Here is a 21,283-nt window from a genome sequence, read left to right as displayed (position 1 = left end):
TGCGTTTTCTGAATGTTACAAAGGATGGTTCAGTGAGAAAAGCAGCACTGGGCGAGCTATTTTGTAACCTATTGAGAAAGCATGGGAGGGAAAGGAAGCCCGGCAGAGGACTGGTGATGAACTCCCCATCCCCTACAACTAAAGGTGTTTCCCCTTGTGCTTCTGACACTTTCAGGAAAGGACGCAGAAAATCGCTTTTCTGGTGGTGAACTGTCAGAGGAAGTCTACACCTGCCTGCCCTGCAGAGAAGGATGCTCTTTCTGCACGGATGACACTCCCTGCTATGCACAGGAGGACAAGTATCTGCGGCTGGCCATCATCTCCTTCCAGACGCTCTGCATGCTGCTGGACTTCATCAGCATGCTGGTGGTCTACCATTTCCGCAAGGCCAAGGTAAAGCCCCGGGTTCTGTTTCGTGTCCTCCTCCTCGCTGTGCGGGGCACGCTCGTTCATCGTGGCTCTACAGCTTCCCATTTTGAGGGTCCCTTGTGGTGGTGTTTGCAGGGGTCCCAGGATGAGGGAAGAGACGAGAATCTTGGCTCCATGTTTCAGAAGGCTGATTTATTATTTAAGATTTATTATTTTATTATATATATTATACTAACAGAAAATGATATATTAAAACTATACTAAAAGAATAGAAGAAAGGATTTCATCAGAAGGCTAACAAGGAATAGAAAAGAAAGAATGATAATAAAATCTTGTTACTGACCAGAGAGTCCGAGACAGCTGGACTGTGATTGGCCATTAATTAAAAACAACCACATGAGACCAATCAAAGATGCACCTGTTGCATTCCACAGCAGCAGATAGTTATTGTTGACATTTTGTTTCTGAGGCCTCTCAGCTTCTCAGGAGAAATATCCTAGCAAAAATATTTTTCAGAAAATATGTCTGTGACAGTTTCTCAGGCAAGAAGCGCAGCTCAAGGGGAGGATGGGATTTCCAAACAGGAGTGTTTTCCTGAATAGTTTATGTGGTTTTGGCAAAGAAGAAGAAGAAGAAAAAAAAAAAGCTGAGCAATTTATGTATTCCAGTGAAATATGCTTGCATTTATAGATGTTCAGCAAAAATCAAGGAAACTATTAAGTAATTTTGGAAAATCGGGCCTGTTAAATATGCACATATATAAAGGGACATGGGGTTTTTAGAAACTTGGGATCATGAAAGTCTCTGCATTACCACTACTGGGAATGATGTTTGATTTCAATATATTTGAGTGAGTAGCTGGAAAATGATTATGGCAAAGAGAAATCTCTCTGAATAATTCTAGTTCCTAGAGAGTTTAAATGTGATTCTCTGGTTAAAGATTATTATTTTTGCACTACAGCAAGAGCACACTAAGGAGAATCTGTAAATTGCTGATGCAGCATTTATGTACTAAGCTAATGAACTTTCTGCTTTTACCTCACTGAAAGTCTGGTAACATCTCAGAATGCCACTGTTGCCTCAGTAAATGCAGAAAATTCTCTGAAACTTCAAATTTATTTAAAAGAAATTAACTGAAGATGGCATATATTCACTACCTACATTTGGGAAACGTAGGTGTGCACACAGTATGCTACATTATTGAAATTAATAGCTTCAGCCACTTTCTATACCTAGATAAGTATTTCCATTTTGGTTTTTGGAGCACTTGATCCCACAGTCTACCTGATCCTGCAGTGTCTGTGTTACAAATACATGGCTCATTTTGAAAGATTTTAATATCCTGCCAGGAAATAACAGAACAAGCAGTAACATTCCTTTTTTTTATCTCTTCTGTGTCTGACAGTGTCTTTGTATTTAATGATATTATAGTAAATAATTCAAATTACAGACTTAATTGTATTAATAAAGTTTTTTTGTTCTGAAAAGTTTGTTGTAGGCATCTGTTTAGTTGCTTGACATTAACTTCGCAGAAGAACTTCATTCTGATTTTGTGAGGTTTTAATCTGTTAATGTTACTCACTTTTAATGTCATAAACAACATCATGACAGGCATTTCTTGTGAGTAAAAACTATTTCTAGACTTAGAAAGTGATATGCAGCTATTGCAAGCTGGGCTTCACTTCTTTTTTACACACCACAATATTGATTGTTTTATAGGAAATATTCATATTTTCTCACAAACAAGTTGAGAAATAGTATTCACTCTTTCACTTGTACACTTGCACTTGTTCTGATAGAGATATCTGCTACAGTAAGACATAACACAGAAATCTTATGTTTCACAAAACCTGCTAGTGATGAATAGTACATTTTTACATTTGTGTTGGTTAGTTAGTTCTCCAAAGTAGTCTATGAATAAAGAAACACATGGAATCTGAATCTTTAATGCCAAAGCAATACTAAAGCAGCATATACACATCTTTTGTTGTCTCTGAAGTGCTTCTCAGTCATTAGGAAAAAGTTTGTGCTTTTGTTTTTCCAGATTCCCTCTTACCATTGGTAGTCATGTCATATGAATGAGTGAGAATCAGTCATAAAACAAAGCATTCTTTTTCCCTGAAATAAAATATATGCCTTTGAGACATTGCCCTTCATTCAGTTGACCAGAGATGGATAACCAGAGTTACAGTTTTGGTACCTTACAGGAAATTTAACATTTCTCTAAATGTGTATCTCACAAGGACAAGGGAAGGAAACGTGAGACAAAAGAAATAATATGGTGATTAACAAACCTTTCCATTATGATTGATGTTTTCAAGGAATAGAAACTGATAGATTTTTCATTGCTTTTCATGTCATTCAGTTGAGTTTTTCTTGGATATTCCTTTAGTGTTTTTTATCTTCTTGGTACAGCATGAAAAAGATCTTGTGTGTTTACCATGGCATGAGAAGTTGTATGAAGGGCAAACATACTGAGAACAATGAGTATTTTTTATAAGAAAACTGCTGGTTACATTGGGAAATGACAGAAATTTGGAGTGAAGGAAGAAAACTAGTAGCTTACTATGTACTCTCGTCCAAGGAGGTAAAATCAGGAAAATGAAAGAACACATATTGAAGTATATTCAAAATTTCTGCCCTTTTGAGAATTTCCAGCTGTTAGTGAAGCAAACCACAATTAGGTTAGTATATATGTCTGTGATTAAAGTTGCTGTGTTAAACTGCTCATTTCCATTGTGCTGTGTGGGAGGCAGGGAACAGCATTTCTTTCGATTCTCTCCCACGTGTAGCACTACAATATTCACATGGTTGCAAAAAATAGTTTTTAATGCAACATTTTAACAGAAAGAACAGCATACTGCTACTATATCAAGAAGCAAACTTTAAAGTGTTTAAGGGAGCAAAAGATGGGAGTTGAAAATAAAAGATGTTAAATTAAGGCCATTTCAGTGCTGAAAGGAATGGAGAGTAGATACATGACATTTTGATCTGTCTGTTGATCAGTAAAATCAGAAGGTAAAGGGGATAAGCTGCCTCTTTAGTAAGAGTGACTGCAGAAGGCTTCTCAATGCTTGTGCTTCATGGGGGCTCCTGGTAATTACTGCCTTCAAAAAACTAAGGGCCTGAAATTTAAGGTCTGCCGACAGAAAGCACTTGGGAAGAAACACCCCAGGCACCTTGGCAGTGATATATAATAATCCACAAAAAGAATGATAAAGGTCCGTAAGCATCCTTCAGCTTATGATGGAGGTGACAGGACATTTTTTTGTCTTAAAAAAGATCAACGAGAGAGATCATAAGTATTTTAGGGAAGTGAAGAAATACCTCAGCTATTGAGATCACACTGGTTGTGCTTTTTATGACCAAGCAGTACTTAGAGTGGAAAATTGCCACAGCCTGGTTTTGTCAACAGTGTGCAATATATGGGAGATCCAGGGCAGTTGCTGAAAGCCCAACCATGGGTGAAATTGGAGCCCTGCACTGCCACAGAGCACAGCCATGAGAACAGAGACCTTTTTGACTATTACTGCCAAACTATTACTGTTACTGATAGAATGTGATAGATAGAACTTTAGATAGAATGTGATAGATAGAAACTGATAGAACTTTCATTTTGACAGATCATTGTTACTCACCTAGGCCATAATAAAACTCTACAGAGAACCTGGTAAATACCAGCTTGTGAGTTCCCACTCAGATATTGACAAAATGAATGGTAATGAATAGGCAAAGCCTATAGCAAGCCAGGAGACTGGCTTTTAAAAGCCAGGCTTCTCTTTGGAGGGACTTCTACAAATCTCTGAAGTTTTAAGTCTCATATTCTAGAACTTCTTAAGGTTCCTCTAAAGAATCCTCTTCAGACTTCTATCCAGAAAACTGCCAAACTATTTATTCTGTAATAAGTTTACAATAATAGCAGTAGAGGAGCAATGGAAGGTAGGAAATATGACATCTGTATTTATAAAGACTCCTTATAATAGTGACAAGAACTAAAGATCAGTAGGTCCAACTTTCACACTTGGAAATTCAAAGTAATGGTAACAAATAACAAAACTTCTGGGTCCATGGGCAAATGTGGGAAGTGGGCTTTTGTGAGAATGTGATGCCCTACAAACGTATTTGTAGCTCTGTGAAGGGGGATTATGACCATGTGGATATGAGAGTACTTCTCACAAGGTCTGCCACCAAAAGCTCTTAAAGTTTTGGTCTCAAGGGTCTAGGTGAGCTGCACTATTTGTAGGTAACCAAGGGGTGGCAGAGGAAAAGACGGAGCAGGAAATACAGTATAAAATCATGTACAGTAGTGAGATGTTGATGTGCAAACATAGATATCTATTCATGATTCTTCTTAGGGTATCACTAGAGGGTTTAAGGATCAAGGGATCTCTCAAATGTTCAAAGACTCTCTCAAATGTCTTTAAAAAAAGAAGTAGTTGCATTACAAAACTTTTAAAGTTGCTTTATGTCACTCACTGGCAAAGAATGTTACAGATCCCAAACTATAAAGCAATTCAGATAGGAAGGAATCATGGAGGATATTTCTCTCTCTCTCTCTCTCTATATATATATATCTTTCTATATATGTTTCTATATTTTTGGATGTTTAAGCACAGTGGTTTTGGTGAAATATCTGGTGCTTCAAGGTCATAATTTATTGTTGGAAACTTGGAGGATAGATCAGGAAGGATCACTGTGTGCTTCTTTAATAATGCAGTGCAGGCCATGAAGTGAGCTAGCACACTAGAGTCTGAACCAGAATATCTTTTGTTCTCTTGGCAAGGCATCATTAAGTTATATTTCACGTCTCTTCTTGAAAACCTTGTAGTTATTAATGTAGACTTGCACATTTGATAGGTGGCAGAACAGAATTCAGCTTGTTTTCCAAAATTCAGTTGATCCAAACTACTGGTACCACTGACCAGTCTGACCATTGCCAACCTGTAAATATAAGTGCACAATAGTGACTTCAACAGTTGCTGGAATTGGCCAGAAGAGCTGAATGGGATGGCAAAAAGATGCTGTGGCAAAGCTCTGACCAGTGCTGTGGAATTCTTTTGAGGCTTTGTCAAACACAGGTGAAAGTGACTCAGCAGCCCTGAGATCAGCTTAGCAGTAATGTTATTTAACTGCAGGAGTCATAACTGGAGAAAGTCACAGGCAGAAAAGGTGGCCCATTGCCAAGAAAAGGAAGAACTCCAAAACAATAAGAACACAAAAAAATCTGGAAGAAGGCACAGAAGGAGTAGCAGAAGCTAAACTACTAGTGAAAAGATTTGTAGGGAAACACAGAAAAAGATGAAAAATATAATAGATAAAGAGGAGATGCTACTGCTATAGTGGGAAAAGGCGAAGCATTTCAGCAGGAGAGCAAATGGGGGAAATGTGCCGAGCAAAGAGAAAAGAGGAAAAATTATTCATAGCTAATACAGAAGGGAAATCAGATGTGTGGATCACTTCAAAGACATCTTTCCTGTGGGCAGCCCTTGTGCCAATCAGTAGTGAAAGCTGGAAGCCATGAACCTGGTATTGACACAAGGTGCAAGAGGCTCAAAAACTCAAGGGAGATGAAAATTTGTGAAATTCCATCAGAAAAGCTGACAGCACCAGTTTAATGCCACTGAGGGAATTGTGTGATGAAGCCTGGGAAAAAGCGATCTTTCCTCAATAGTGAAAGTGTTGAAATTCTATTTTGATTTGTCTGACAGAGTGGTTTTCCTGAATATGACCTTGGGAGATGGTGAGGCTTCTGCAGTGTCAGAGAAGGAAAGGGACTCTGGATGCAAAACAAGGAGCAGGCTCAGTGCTGTTGATATTTGTGTTATGTGTCTTAGGGGAGTTTTACAGACTTAGAATCTCCTTACAGAGGAGTCTGTAAAGGAACAGGCTCCTCTTATTCCCTTGGTTGTCAAAGGCTTTGATAGTGTTTGAGTATGAGGATCTTGCAGAACAACTTTCAGCCTTACTCATGGCTGCATACAGAGGTGCAAAACATTCTCTAAGTTGAAAAATTAAGGAACAAAACAGCTCAAGGTGATGCTCGCAAACATCTTTATGTGCTGTGGCATTAGTATTGATTTAATAATGCAAATATCACTACAAAAAACACGTCCAAAAAGTATGAGGCTAAGTAACAAAAGTAGCTGTTTAGATGGGGACAGAAATCATATTAAAACAAATATTCTCAAAAATGAGAAGCTGAACAGTGATTTTGTAAGAAAAAGCATCAACAACAAAGTAGAATTCATCTGTGCAAGCAGTGATGTGTGGGCCAAGGGAGAGCACAAACAGGGAATGACCAACTGCAGCACTGATTACATACAGCGTAAGGGTAGCAAAGCTGCTGGCAAGAAACTGAACATTTAAATAACTATGAATGAAAATCAGATTTTTTTTTTTATTTTAGACTATACATAGGGATAGAAATCCACCAGAGCCTTAGAGAAAACCAGCTGTGTTGTAATCATGTTTTTGTTAAAGTACTTGACTGTGGAAGGACATTACCTGCAAAGAACCTAAAAGGCTCATCTGTTATAAGGCTGCCTTTTCAAATGAATGGAAAGAAGAGCTGAAAATAACTGACCTTTGCACAGCAGCCTTCCACCTCAAACAGGGAGCTTTGGGTAGACTACAACTGCTGTGAGGAATTGTAAGTGCCCTTAAGAAATGCCAAGAACTTCTGCTGGCACAGAGAACACAGAGGTTGATCTCAGCCATGGAGTGGAAGACATTAATTGCTGCTTTGTGATAGAGGAGAGATGAGAATGTGCTGCCAGCCTTGACTCATGCTAGACCTTTTCAGAAGGGTCTTGTTTGCTGGGAATTCTCATTCAGATCAATGCTAAAGGCTTCAAAGTGGTTGCACTAAAGCCAAACTACTTTGCCCTCATCTCACCACCTTGTGGTGCTGCCAGGGTCTGGAAAGAGGGGGACAGAGAGCGAGCATGGGGGTCTGGGCTTTCCCTCTTCCTGCTGCACCTGTGGCCAGCGTCTCTGGATGTAAATCCAGCATTTCAAGGTAAAATTGGTAGTAGTGAGCACACTTGGAGGAGGTTGTTTTCAGCTCTGAAAAATAGTAGAAGAAATGCTTAGAGTTCAACAGGATAATTTGGAAAGGTGTTATCATATGGCATTAACAATGATGGACTGTAATAGAACCCATTGGAATGAAGGGCTTTGCCCTGTTCAAGACCATTTCCAATCTCAAATATTGGAAATCTTTAACTAAATGATGGTTTATTTTACTAGTTTTCTCCACCCCCGCCCTCCCCAGCCCCCCTTTTATGAACATTAGGGAACTGATGGAAGCATAGAAATATAAATAATTTTAATGAGAGGAAGAAAATATACATCTTGAACACCAATCAAGGTAAATACAGTTAACAGGACCATATATGTCTAATCATTAACAGGACCATATGTCTAATCATCAGCAGGAATAAATAATTTTCCCTCTCTTGAGGGCAATGTGGCAAATAAGAGCTACAGACTGTTTTAATATGGTTTTTATTCTGTCAAATACAGATTTTCATTTTGGAGTTCAGGGTGGCTAGATACACTCTGCCACCACTACCCCATTTTTTAATTTAGTGTAAATATATTTAAGTGTTCTGCTAAATATGATTTCAAAACTGTGAAGATATTCCCTAAGCAGTGCAATTTTAAATACTGCACAGAACTGCACATAGATGGAAAGGCAACATGCAAATTTATGCTGTAGTTCCCCTTTCTAATATTGAGAAATCAAGAATGTCTTTTCTCCGTTACTGCAGCCGCAATAGGATACAGTAATTCAGAATGAGGTAATCACAGGCTATTGATGTGTGATACATCTTTAAATATTAAAGCATACTGGCTTTGCAAACATACCTCTTTTTCTAATGTAAATCAGCCAATCCCTTTTCCTTGGTTTTTTACTTCACAGTGGCATCTTGATGTGCTTATGCCTGGATGGTTTTCATCTTTGGTGCACATTCTGCTTTTTTCTCCCTAGACAACAATTTCTGACATTTCAGCTGAAGTAGAAACTTGATAGAGGGAAGATTTTGCACAGATGGAGCAGCTGCCTTTACATGCTGTGCTGGTGGGCATACCTGATAGTTCACTCAGCATATACACATTCTGTGCAGTGCATTAGACACCCTTTCTTCATCCTGTCCTAGAGTGAGAACCTCGTTTCTTGTGATTTCTCAGGAAATTTATTGTAGTCTTCAGGCTGCAAGTTTAAATACATTGCCAATGTTGTTTTCAAAACTGTTGTTTTTAGTGGAATTCTCATTTCCTTTATTTGCATGTCCCTTCCCATTTTTCTGTGGGGTTTAGATGTGCCTTTAGGGGTGCTGTGCTTTCTTAATTCCCACATAAGTAACTTAAGAGTGCCATATTGGCAAGATAAGAAGTGCAGGGGCCATTAGCCTGCAGCAGCAGTTGAGTCTCAGGGAGGATGTCCTGGCTGCTGGAGTACAAAAACAGTAGGCATGGCTGCAGTGTTTGCAGGGTATTGTGTGTGTATTCACTTCATAAGGCCTAAGGTTTCACATGAATATGAATTTGCATTTAATACACAGTTTAGAGGCATCAAGTACTTGTGAATAGAAAAATAAAATTACAGACACTTTGAAAACTAATGAAAACTGAAGTGTGAAGAAACTAAAGATCTAGATATGAAATATGTTCATTGATTTCAGTTCAGGCTTTATAAGGAAGAGCTAATGAGAAAAGCAGGATGGTAGGAAGCAAAAAAAAAAGTGCTCTAGATAGAGTCTACTCCTAATGGACAAGGTAGGTCATAAAATGGCTTTTCATCAATACTCAGCCATAACTCGAAGGATTCAAAAGCTGCAGTCTTCTCTGTATAGCTTTATATTAAGCCAGTGCTTGTCTCTACAAAGTTGAATTGCACAGCACCTTAGGGGGCCCTAAGGAAAACATTCATGGTTTTTCAAGGAGTGTACTGCCTTCAAAGCGATGTCAGTCAGCCATGGATTGTGACACAGTTGCTCCAGTTTGACACTGAAACAGGTTCCTTGCCATTGCTTTCTTAATGTTCTGCTGCATAAGACCCTGTGGACTGTGAATCATTGCTACCTTCTGTTCTACCAGTATTCAACAAAACTCTGCAGCACAGAGCCCCAAATTCAAATGAATGGAGCTGGTAGTGCACTTTCGGTGTAGGGTGCTGGCAAGGATATCACTGTCAACAAAGAAAAAGCTGTAGCAGCCTTGAAGGCCTACATTCTTGTAAGTCTATTACACTTTGATTCACTTTAAAAATAAATTATGAAAAATTAAGTAATTGAATGCTTGAAATCCAGCAAATATTTTCCAACAATGACAACTATTACCTTATAGAATAATTTTTCCAAGGTTGTTTCAGAGTCATCAATTAAACTGAGCAAACTGCTCAGATTTTTGCTTGTCTGTTACTCTCTGATTCCTGCTAAGTCTCATATTTATAGCCCTTATAGAGTGTCTGAGTAGACTGAATGGCCTGTCACATGGTAATAAGCTTTCCCCACTGATTCTTTGATGCAGTAACTTCAGGACAGTTGCATTTATCTGGAGTTTCATTTGGGCTCCTGCATGGGCATTTACAGATTTCCTGGGAAGAGATTTCCTATCATGTCAGCAGAATAACAGCAACATTATTTATTTATCCTGCTATTTGTCTTGGAGTTGTATTCTGCTGTGAACCTCCCTTGTACAATCAATAGCAATAGCAAAGTCCCTGGTGGCTCGCATGAGGTCTTTGGCCTGCCTCCCTCTCCAAGAGAAGACCTATGTCTGAAGCAGACCTTGCTTTTTGTTTTAAGGGTCTAGTAGTAAGACCCCATTTTGATGTTGAAAAACCAATTTAACTAAGAAGAAGCTCTGATGAAGATGAGAAAATAGGGTTTTTTAGAAGCTTTCCCAGAGAGCAGGAAGAAGTAATGTAAATTAAGAAGCAGGGAAAGAAAAAACCAGAAAAAAAATGTAGCATGAGAACTTTCAAATAGTAGAAATAAAACTGTATTGAACATTATTCCAGGAAAAGTCTTGCATTTTTTTACTGTATATTTGTAACTGCAAAACTTGTAGTTTATGGTAGACCGTTCAGAGAAACTTTATGCTGTTTTTAATATTTTGGTTGTTTGGTTGATTTTGGCTATATCGTGTGATACGGGCTGAACAGAGATCACTGAGACTAAAAAATATTCCTGTTCTTCATTCTTTTCTTTGCTTCTTTGGGTAAAAGTTGAAGGCTTTTAGGAGCAGGCTCATGCTGTCAGCTTCTCATTAGAACTTTGTGCTATGAACACAGTCACATTGCTGTTGCCTTCCTTGTCACAGCCATGCCTCCCCCTGTCTGGAATAAAATCATGACATTTTTCTCTGCCATCTTCTCATCAACTTCAATATAGCAGAAAAGAAACCTTGATCTCCTCCTGCTTCCCCCCAGGACATCCCAGCTACTCCTTTCATAGTTACTGTAGCAACCTGCTTGTTACCAAAGGTCATTTTGAACTCTGGAGGTCTCTGTGTCTCTGGCTGTGTCTGAGCTGAACTCCTTCTGAGCTGAACTCCTTCTGGGCTCCCTTTTAATAAATGTTTGCTGTCAGTCTGCAGCCCTGTTTGTTGTCTCAGCTTGGTGTTTTGTGTCTTGACTATTGCCATGTCCTTTCAGCTGGCAGATGCGGTCACAGCTCCTGTCTGTTCCAAATGATGCTGCCCATGATTTACTGCTCTGCCACTTTCTGCTGTCCTCTTTGCATCTCCCTCTTGACACCATACATGCGCTGTGTATCTCTGGTTTTTTCAGCTCCCATATGTGCCTTTTTCTGTCTCCTAATTGAAAAGAAATGTCTGCTATTCCTTTGATGCAGAAGTGTCAACCCCAGCCTGATCTTGTTACCTTTTCCAAAAAACATCCCTTGTTACCTTTTCCAAAAAACATCCCTTGTTACCTTTTCCAAAAAACGCCCCTTGTTCCCTTCATACTTTCCTCATGCTTGGTGTAAGCTTTTTGAGAGCATCCCCTGCTCTCCATGGCATGTCTTCAGATTCAAGTGCTGACAAAGTATTTAACTTAGAGTGGGATAATGATAGGCTGGGACTAACTACTAATTGCTAGTTCTGCAATGTGATACTGCCTTGTTGTTCCATTGCTCTTCTCATCTGCCGTGATCCATATGCTGTCCCATGTCTTAACTTTGTGCAGACAGCACAGCCATTTTCACTAATTCCTTGTGCAGGGTCTGCTCTAACATGAGGCTTCCCTGGGGCTGGGCCTTTCAGCAAAACATTGGAAGGAAGAATAATTAAGTTATGCATAGCAGCATTTCTTTCAAAAACAAATGTGCTTTTATTTCAGTGAAACATAAATTCTGTGGTCTAAACTTAATGAAGGATTACTTAATAAGTTCTGAAGAGCTGAAAAATCTCACCCTTTTTGGGATTAGGATTTCTGAGATGCAATCATAAAGTATTCATTTGCAGTGGTTTAGCACTTGGCTCTTGTGAAGTAAAAGTGAATAAAATAAACTGAAGTTGGATTAAAAACCTTCCAAAGTATGAGGTTTTGACTGATCTGAAATTATTATAATGATTTTCATCTATAGTTAACTGGCCTTCTAAGTTATGAAAATAATGAGAATTTTTTTGACCTCAATCTGATTTATTCTAACGCTTCTCACATCATTTTCAGTTTGTTTCCTCTGAGATGTTATGAATCTTGAACTTTGCAGTCAGGTTGATTTTTTTTTCCTTTTACCATAAATTGTTTATTTCTGTGTGATTGAACTACAATTTATACAGGTGATTTTACTGAGCTGTGGTTTATCTTCTGTAATAGGTGAGGCCATGTTGCATAAGAAAGCTGAAATTTAGTTTAGGTATTCTGAAGCTATTTGTAAACTAAACAGAGGAACATACTGAGCCCTGCCTCCTGCAATTTGGTTTCCTATTTCATCAGATTTTTTGTGTATTCAATTTAATCTCTTGGTGATTCAGTGATTAATCAATATTAGAGTGCACTTTATTCTTGAAAGTAATGTATTTGGATCTTCATTTAATTTCTGTATTAATTGAATGCAAATCTAGTGAAACAGACACTTTAGGTGATCCAGATTTTTGATGATTGTCATTGTACATATTCATCTTTTGAATTAACCATAAATCTGTGGATAGGCTGAAATTGAACTTAGGTATTCACCTCATTGCTGATTTTCTTTGATGTATATATTCACCACTATTTGAGGAGAAGCAGGTGTCTTGATCTAAGCAATATGTCCCCAAGGAAGGAATTTCTGCCCTTATAAGAAAAGATGTCCCTGGGACATTAACCATTTTTATTGTGAGGGTTTTTCACCAGCAAATACTGTTTTCTCAAATGTTTGTCTTGTAAGTGGTGTAGTGCAACTTAGATTCAGCAATGCCCATATTTCTAAATGCAGAACACCTTCCCTTCATCATGATTTATCTCAACAGATTTCGTTACTTGTATAACAGAAAGGATCAAGGGCCGCATGAATTGAAAAATTAAATATTTGGGGATTTCTTGGATGCCTGAAATCTTTTGTACTTGTAATGAAATTGCTTTTTGATTGATGGTCTTTGCTTTTCCTGACTTTTTTTTCAAGTAAAAAGTAAATATAATAATTATATTCTGTTTGAGCTCACCTATAACTAGTAATAGAAAAAAAATTGACCTTCATGTAAGTCTTTTTCAAAGGCTTGAAAGGGAAAGGAGAGAACATGAGGATTATATTTATTTGGTTTAGGAGTACCACACAAAACCTGCAAATGCCAGAAAATTCTGACAATTTATCAGTACAATTTAAGTGGCAGCCCGTAACTGCCACTACCCAATTTTGGAAAATTGGTCTTTGCTGTGAATATTTCTCTACTTGAAATCTTTATTCTGTTAGGAGGCTATGATTCAAATAGGTAAAAAATATTTGTTAGTGTGATCAAAGGTTGAGCAGGAGACACAATTTTCTCTTTATTATGTTACAGAGAAATTTTCAAAAGAGATTTAACTTTTTCCCCCTTGAATTTTTTTTCCTTTACTTAACTGGGAATGATTTGTTTGAATTTTGTACCTCAACCAACAATAATAAAATTAAAGCAAAGCCTTGTTAAGGAATTTGACATTTATGTTTTCATGGGGAGTGATCCTAATCAGCCCTGAATTTATTATCAAGACAATAAATAACTTATGGCACTACTGTTATAGGGTACTAACTGAGGATTTAGAGGACTCCTTCCAGTTGTTTTCATGCCCATTCTTTGGTCCCCAGTACTCTTCCAGGTGTGAGCAGTATTAGGTTGCCCACCACAATGAAATGTAATTCCACTCTTTTCTGCAGCTCCTGATATCAGTGTCTGGGAGCTGGAAGTCCAGCTTCTGTTTCTTAACAGAGGAGCCAAACATCTTGCTACTGCTCAGCCTTGGGAACAGAAAGAAGAATCTGTGCATTCTATTTCTTAAAAGTAAACTTTAATTGATATAAAATTCCTGAAATTTAGTTTTTCCACACAGCTCTTTCACTTAGAAAGATGAGTGTCTTTTTGTTTGGGAAAAGGTATATGGGATAAGACAGAGGGAAAAGGTTCAATGGGCTTTAGAAAAACAGCTCATGGAAATCAAGACAAAAATATAGTCATACTGGAAAAAATTTATTTATTGGGAAGGTGTATTTTAGTAAGAGAAGCAACTGGTAATAAAACATTTCAGACCACGTATTTTCAACTTGACAAAAATCTCTTCTCAATTCTTTAATTTGATAGAAATAAAGAACCCCCTGTACCAGGAATAAAAATAATTTGAACAGGAAGGGTTTTCAGAGAAGTAAGAGACAGATTTGGGAATACAGTCCTGTAAGGTCCCCTCACATCTCCCATTTCCTCATGTGCAGAGTGGGATGGATCTGCCAGACCTGTGCCACCAGTGTCTCCTGGAGCACTGCAGAGCGAGCACATTGCCCTCACATCTACCTTTAGCTGCACTTTGTATTGCTCTTCTTTTGAGACAATTTACATAGTAATTTTTCCAATCACCTCAAATATTTCTCTATATTTCCTTGCTTCTCTGTCATTCTGTCCTGTATCCATATGTGCTTACACATGGAGTGTAGATACACTTTCCAGTTTAATAAATATGAATGTATTCAAAGTTGAGATTAAAGAAGAAGTGTATCTGATTTTTTTTTCCTCCAATGGTTTCTGATATGCTTTATTTATCTGAAAGGCAAGCTCACATTCTGGTGAAACCACTTTGTAAAAGGAAATTTTCTGTAAGTCACAGCCCTCTTTGGTCATTCGTTTTATTACAGAAGTGGCAAAACTGTTTAACAAAAGTGAAAAAAATCAAAATATGCCAACCTTTTCCCCTCACTAGGTTTCCATGGTACCACACTCATATAATACACAGTGACATGTGGCTCTGGAGGAACCTGCAGTCTTCCTGGACTGACACCAAAAGTCTACAGTTAATTCAGTTCAGTTAATTCAGTATTACGCAATGTAACCAATACAGGGTGACTTTAATTATATTTTGGCTTTTTTTTTTTTCTCCACTATGAAAATACTCTGACACTCATATCACTGATTTATGTGATGACATTCAGGAATTCAGTGCTAATTAATGCTGTGTATTTCCTTGATTGTATTTCCTGGATTGCCTAGGACCACAGACAGTTGAAATGCAATCTCTTCTGTGCTTGTTTATACATGAATTCAGCTTTTGTTTTGTTATGCTTGATGCAACTTGGGCAGCAACACTTTTTAAAATTTACCTCGTGTAGATAATTATTTAACATTTATTTATGACCCTTTAGCAGTGGCCAAGAGGCATGTATGACTTTCCTTTCTTAATGGGATTTTTCACAGAAATGGTGTTACTTTCTGAGTTTCAAGGATAAGGAATGACTGTTTATCCCAAAGGCTGCTAATGTGGCCTGTATAGAATGGGTGAGAGCATGAATCAGACCTTCACAAACAGTACTCTTTGCAGACCTAGATAAGTGCATGGTATAGGTAGCTAAGTATGAAAGTTAGAATTAAGCTAGAAACAAAATAAATTGCAGTATTAATTAGGTGTCAGCAATGTGTAACCATTGAGCGAGACAAGGAAATCCAGAAAGGACAGTTCTACTGACACAAATAAGTAAAGATAGAAATGAAGCCCTGAATGGGAGATGAACACACAGACAAAGTGGCAATAAACACAAGATGAACAGCCAGAGAAAGAAATAAATAAAATCAAAATAAGTGCCAACAAGCAAGACAGAGGCAAAACACTCCAAGCAGCTGTTAAAAAAGAAAAGAAAAAATAAAAAAGAAAAAGAAGACAAGTATTGCATCCACGTGGAAGAAATTCCCAGTGCATGAAATTTCAGGGCTGTGTCCTTGAATGCCCTAATTTCTGTGAATTCCATTGGAGAATTTTGCTTGTGCAGCCTGTATAGGTGGACAGTGGCTGGTGGAGACTTTGGATGATCATCAATTTCCTTTCTTTCATTAAATTTCTTAAAGGAGGAAGGAGCAAAGGCTTTTTTTCCTCAGGTGTGTGGGCATATTCACTGCTGTGTATGTTTGCAGATGCCCATAAAGTGAAGCATTTGTGATCCTGCCCCCAGTCATGCCTTAGGGACCCATATTTGCAAAGTCTGTACAGTGTAAGATTCAGCTTTTGGTGGAAACACTATTACTCACAGACTTCTGGAAATATCTGTATATCTAAAAAATATTTTTAGTAAATTAATTTTGAAACTTTATGCTTTAGTTTGGTTCTCTTCTCTTTAGTTAATCCCTGTTTTTAAAGTTTTAGTGCTGGATAATTTTTTCTTCCTGGACTTCTTAGTCTGTAGTGGTCATTATGGAAGAAATAAAAATACTTTAAAATCAACTGTTAAAATAGCTCTTTTTCTTTGCAGTGAAGAAAGCCAACCATTTCAAAAATGTAGTTTGGGAGAATTCTTATACTTCAGTTTATAACCATTTTTTAAAATTTTCTCTACACTTATGTAAAAATAGTTGTACTATTTTGTGTTGGAGGTTTTGAGCTTTTCTTCATCATTGTGGATAGCATTCATCTCTGCTAGTATGTATATTCCATTTGCCAAGGAATCCTGTTTAGAAGAGCAGTCATATCTGTAAACATTATGTGAAACCCCCTGCTCTCCTTGTACCAAAGACTGAGGTGAAAGTATAGACAAAACCTGGATTCAAGCCCATTTTGAATTCCAGCATTGCTCTGTAAGCCACACTTCTTTTGGGGCAGGAAGCAGAAGCACATAGATAACATTCACAGAGAATGGTCCCTACCAGAGCACAGGTGAGAAAAAATCATGGGATAATTTATTATTATGGAAGAACTGGAAATGCTGAAGTTCTTTGTCCCAGCAGGTTATCTTATGATCATACTGCCCAGAAACAAGCTTGATAAGAAAAGACTGATCAGGATGTGAAAGACTTGTTTAGAAATGAATGTCTACATGGGAGTTAAATGGATTTTAGATGGTTTATTTAATTTCCATCTTCTCTATAATGGAGCTCATTTCAGTTGCTTTGTTGGTCATTCTGGTGTATAGGGATGCTTCGTACATAATAAGAAAAGAAAACATTTTTTAGTGGTTTGAGTATTTTTCAGTCCCATGAGCTCACTGACCTCTGCCTTGTATGATGTTGGAGCCACTCGTGGAAGGGAGGGCACTGGCATGATAAACAGCATTATCCCACCTCTCAGGATCTGCTTCTCATTGGCCTCTTCCCTTATGTGACTCAAACCCAGCTTCTTGCTAAACTAAGGCTGATTTGTCGTGGTCATCCTCTGGTGCTCACAGCACCTGGGCTGACCCTCACACGTATCAGCAGAGCACTCCTGCTCTTGCAGTGCTTGATTCTGAGTCATTAACCCTCAACATTTCAGTTTCTCACAAGTGTTGATGTTTTGTCTCTAAGATAAGGAGCGGTTGCACTGTACGTAACTAATCAAACTTATTGGAATACACTTTGTATTAGGAAAAAGAATTGAATTTTTTAAATTTTAAGATTAAGAAAACCATGTTGGTTTTCTTAACCAACAAGTGGTGAGGAAATGGCATAGTATTTTACAATCCTGACAAGTTAATGAATCAACGTCTTTGTGCAAAAATTTCAGGAAAAGTAGATACACTTGCAGTCTATGAGCACATTCTATATTCAGTAAAATTGTAGATTATTCATACTTATAATGGAAGCTAAGTCAGTAAATGAGCAAAAATATTCTAGGGACCTACTGAAATTTAAACAATGCAGAACAAATTCTACAATTAAATTCATGTCTCTAATTCCCATGATCCCTAAATCTTGACACTTGAGAACAAATTTAGCAATTTCAAATCATATCCAGGTGCAATACAACATCCAGGTAGTGTCTGTTGAATAGTATTTAACATAGGAAAAAGATATTTTAAATTTAACTTTGTAAAACACAACCATTGTAATGGGTGTATGATTTAAAGAGTGTGGAGCATGCAAGCATAGCAGACAGCTTAATAAACATTACTGTGGAAGTGTTACAAAAGTGAAGGTACCTTTATGAAAATGACACACAGAGAGAATTTTCTAATGTTTTGTCTTTTGTTGGTTTTTGTCTTCTAGAGTATCAGGGCTTCAGGGCTGGTGCTGCTGGAAACCATTCTTTTTGGATCACTTCTTCTGTACTTCCCGGTAAGTCAAAATATAACTTAAAAAAAAATTATACCCTTGCCAATGTTTTAAAACACTGTATGAATGACTCTGGTAAAAATATAAATGTAAAAACTATTTATTAATTATTAGTTGAATCTGACTACAGAATATGCTGTGCTCTTAAAATATTCTTAAAAACACTCAAATGTTTTACTGTATTTGTAATAATTCTTCATTTTCAATTTGGTAAAAATTGCCAGTGGTTTAATTGGAAGTTTTTGGGTGTTCTGGGTTAAGATGAGATTTTGCTTTGAAAGACAATACCTCTCTGATCTATGGTATGGGGGGAAAAAGGTATGTAAAAGGAAGACACTGATTATACCAAATATTTCCCTGGAATGTAGTATAAATGAGATTAATTATTTCAGTGCATTACTGGCATGTATTTTGATGTTTCTGAAGACATGTGGCATCTTCAACACCATATCTTGGGAAAGTAGATGGCATTACCCTTACCCTGTAAGTGGAAAAAAAAGTAATTTCATAAATATACCGCAAAACTCATATAAATACGTGTCCATTCTCTTTTCAAAAGTCCCAGGAAAGCTGAGCTTGTAATTGCCACATAAACCCAAAATAATGACTAGATAAAGCAAGACATTAAAGTGTATATTGAAGAAATTTGGTAGAAAGCATGCAGGTTGGGAGACAATCAAAGATGGAGTTCTGGACTATTTTAAAATATGTTTATGTTCTCTTTCCCTCAGTAGTCAGAATTTTTTGTGCTTTTGCAGACCATCATGTAGTTACTGAAAGATGAGCTGGATAACAAAACTCTTCAGTAGCTGTAGAACAAGTAGGAAATAAACTGCAGTGGAATGTGTGAAGAATACTATAAATAAACACAAACCCTAGTGGAATTTTTATACATTCTTTCTTGAATCGTTTTCAAGTTCTAAAGAAAAGGTGTGTGCATTTTCTAGGATAGCTTTATGTATTTTTTCATCCTTCACTTTGCAGAAGTCAGGGAAATTAAAGGTTTTGGTTTTTTCATGTTGGACAAAAGTTTTTTGCAACTTGCAATAAATACATCTCCCATGGGTTTTCAGAGCTTCTTTCATATTTCTTTTCAGTGAACAGAACAGAAAGCCCATGCACTGCTTCCTCAGCTGGTGCTGTGGAGCATTGGCAGAAATTCATGGCATAGAGCATTATGCAAGGGGTTTCCTTTCATGGCTGTCTCCTCTTTGCTTTCTCAGAGAGCCCTGGGCACCTCCCCAGGCAGGTGCTCAGTTAGAACCAGTCAGTGACTGTACAGCCCCAGCTCCAAAGTGTGAGGAGCCTCATCATAGCCCATCAGAATCGTGTCTGCAGTCTGCTCACCTGTCACCCATCCTTCAGTTCATTTCCCAGTTCTTGTCTTAATCCTCCATTTCTTGTGATTCATGAAGGACAAGCATCCTTTGGTGACTGGCTTCTTCAGGTGCTCAGCACCTGGAACACTGGGATATTGCTGTGGAAAAAGGCTTCTCTCAGCAGGTGACTTGAAGGACCATGGTGTTGGATGCAAGAGCTGGTGACCATCCACAACCTTTGAATGCAGAGGGAAAAGAAAGGAAGTGATCGTGGGAGGGAGCAGTTCAAGAACCCAAGCATCCCCTCAGCTCTTCACTGACTTTTAAGCCTCTTTTTCTTTTTCACTGACATTAGGATATTTAATATACAATGAGTGCAAAATGAGAGTTTGACATATTACTTGGAAAAAAATTTTTGCTGGAAATTGCTGAGTAGCCCATCCCAGATGGGATGTAGATACTTGACCAGAGTTTATCTTTCTCTGCGGATCTCAAGCTCCTGCTGTATAAAACTGACCACTGAGAACACATCCTATTAGAAATTAATAGGTAGAGTATAAGACTTGGCTTCTCTCTTCTAGCAGTTTTATGTTCCCACGCTCTTTGCTGGGGCACTCTTCTTTCTTATACAGGGAATTACTAATCAGGCTGTTACTCCTACAGACTCGAGGAAAAGAAAGAGAGCAATTTTATCATTTCTATTTTGAGGGTTTTAGGGGAGGGATGTAGCAAATGTGATACTGGGAGGTCCTTTGCATTTTCAGACAGAGAAATTAATCCTGATTTCACCAACCAGAAAAATATGGTTTTGTAAAATCAAAGAAGATTGGAAAGTTCAGCTTTCCAATATCTCTGTCCCTCAATTAACTGCAAGGAATTTTTCATCAATTTCTGATGCAGGGCAAGACAGTGAAACAGTAGATGTGTGAAAGCTGTAAGGCATAGTCTTTTTAAGAAAGAAAAGCTGCAAGGTGTGAATTATGAGGGGTGGGTCCTTGGAATTTGAACTGTTGATGTTTTGCTGTACATGGACAGAATCTAAATGTGCTCACCTGCTTATTGTCTGGGAAAGGAGCACAAAGCAGAGAAGAATGACACAAGAAAGAAAACCCAGGCTTTGAAAGAGTCTTGTTTTCACCAGCTGACATTCACACACATTCATTCATAGCAGGATGTAGAGCATATATTATCAATATACATGTTGGTCATAAGTCATGGACATGCAAAGCAGATTTTATTTTTACTGGGTTATATTTATTTACCCCTTCATGTTATTTGGTGTTTTTATTTGCTTCCAAGAAGAATGGGGAATATTCTGTGACTTAGAGATGTGGTTAAAGACATAGTAATATGTGCCCAGAGGTCATGGTTTCAGCTATTTGATTTGGTCCTTATTTTATGCTAGAGGAGTACAATAGAACTCTAAGACTAGTTAATATAGATCTCACATCTTATACACCCAAACTAGGCTGTGTTTTGCACGGATAGTAGGAAATGTGACTTAATGTATGGAATGGAGTTCATAAGCACCACTGCAGTAGGGTGTTGTCTTCTAACATAAGGCTGTTTTCCTTTGGTATCACCTCTTCTTCTATTGTGATTTGGAATGTAAAATTAAAAAGCTTTGCTTTCACAGTCAACCAAGTGTGGAATTACACAGCTTGGCTTAGTGCATGTAACAATGTAAAGATACTTAGGGGTGGCATTTCAGTTCCAAATAACTGAAATCTCTATTCATTTGAGGATTCAGTGCAAAATTACACTCTTGTTTAAAAAACAAAATCCACTTAGATTTTCTCTGCTCTGCTTGAAGTCTTTGGCATCTTTGTTCTCCACTCTTCTACACTTCCCTAATTCTTTCTTTCTAGATCTGTTTACTCAGTCTGGCTCGGATTGTTTTGAGAGCC

The 21,283-nt window shown here is 37.8% G+C and overlaps 1 protein-coding gene across 1 annotated transcript in view; it reads left to right on the top strand.

Annotated features, from left to right (window-relative positions):
- Positions 1–21,283, top strand: part of GPR158 (G protein-coupled receptor 158) — a 185,918-nt gene that overhangs the window by 86,215 nt on the left and 78,420 nt on the right. Inside the window, exons 4-5 of the mRNA XM_063149670.1 lie at positions 176–393; positions 17,992–18,060. Coding sequence (XP_063005740.1) covers positions 176–393; positions 17,992–18,060 — 287 coding nt within the window. The remainder of the gene's footprint in view (positions 1–175; positions 394–17,991; positions 18,061–21,283) is intronic.

This window comes from Melospiza melodia, chromosome 1 (assembly GCF_035770615.1).
Source record: "Melospiza melodia melodia isolate bMelMel2 chromosome 1, bMelMel2.pri, whole genome shotgun sequence".
Taxonomy (NCBI): Eukaryota; Metazoa; Chordata; class Aves; order Passeriformes; family Passerellidae; genus Melospiza; species Melospiza melodia.
This window is presented reverse-complemented; position numbering and strand designations above follow the sequence as displayed.